Here is a 545-nt window from a genome sequence, read left to right as displayed (position 1 = left end):
CGTCAAAGTGGACAGGCCTGGTCCTCTTTTTTTATGTTTTATTTATTCATTCATTAGCTAATGGGCATATGATTTTTAGTTTTGACTGCTCTACATAATACTACTATGAGCATTGAGGATACATTTTTCTTGTGAACAAAAAAAATTGTTCTGTTCTCCTGGGTATACCCAGCACTGGAATTGCAGTGTCCTCTGGAAATGTCCAGTCAGGCCCGGTCCTCTTCCCTGGCCCCTGCTCAGCAGCCCCGCAGTGGTACCTGTTCGTTCCTGGGCTGTGAAACTGTCTTGGTCCACTTGACTCATGTACTCTGCTCAGCAGACCCTGAACTGGGTACTGGGTGGAACTGGCCCAGTCTTTGCCTCCAGGATGGAGGACAGCTAGGCAGATGAGAAACGACAGTGCCCGGCCCCTTTGACCAGGGTTCTTTGGAGGACACTGGGAGGTCTGGAAGGCCTCCAGGAGGGAGCCCAGGACAGCCTGACTGAAACAGAGGGCGCGATGCTGTGCTCGTTCGTCCCTGTAACAGATGAACGACAAGGGCAGA

The 545-nt window shown here is 51.0% G+C and overlaps 1 protein-coding gene across 1 annotated transcript in view; it reads left to right on the top strand.

Annotated features, from left to right (window-relative positions):
* Window positions 1-545, top strand: part of Emid1 (EMI domain containing 1) — a 48,624-nt gene that overhangs the window by 21,144 nt on the left and 26,935 nt on the right. Inside the window, exon 8 of the mRNA XM_026788704.1 lies at window positions 207-331. Within this exon, the coding sequence (XP_026644505.1) occupies window positions 207-331 (125 nt within the window). The remainder of the gene's footprint in view (window positions 1-206; window positions 332-545) is intronic.

This window comes from Microtus ochrogaster, unplaced genomic scaffold (genome assembly GCF_000317375.1).
Source record: "Microtus ochrogaster isolate Prairie Vole_2 unplaced genomic scaffold, MicOch1.0 UNK6, whole genome shotgun sequence".
Classification (NCBI taxonomy): domain Eukaryota; kingdom Metazoa; phylum Chordata; class Mammalia; order Rodentia; family Cricetidae; genus Microtus; species Microtus ochrogaster.
This window is presented reverse-complemented; position numbering and strand designations above follow the sequence as displayed.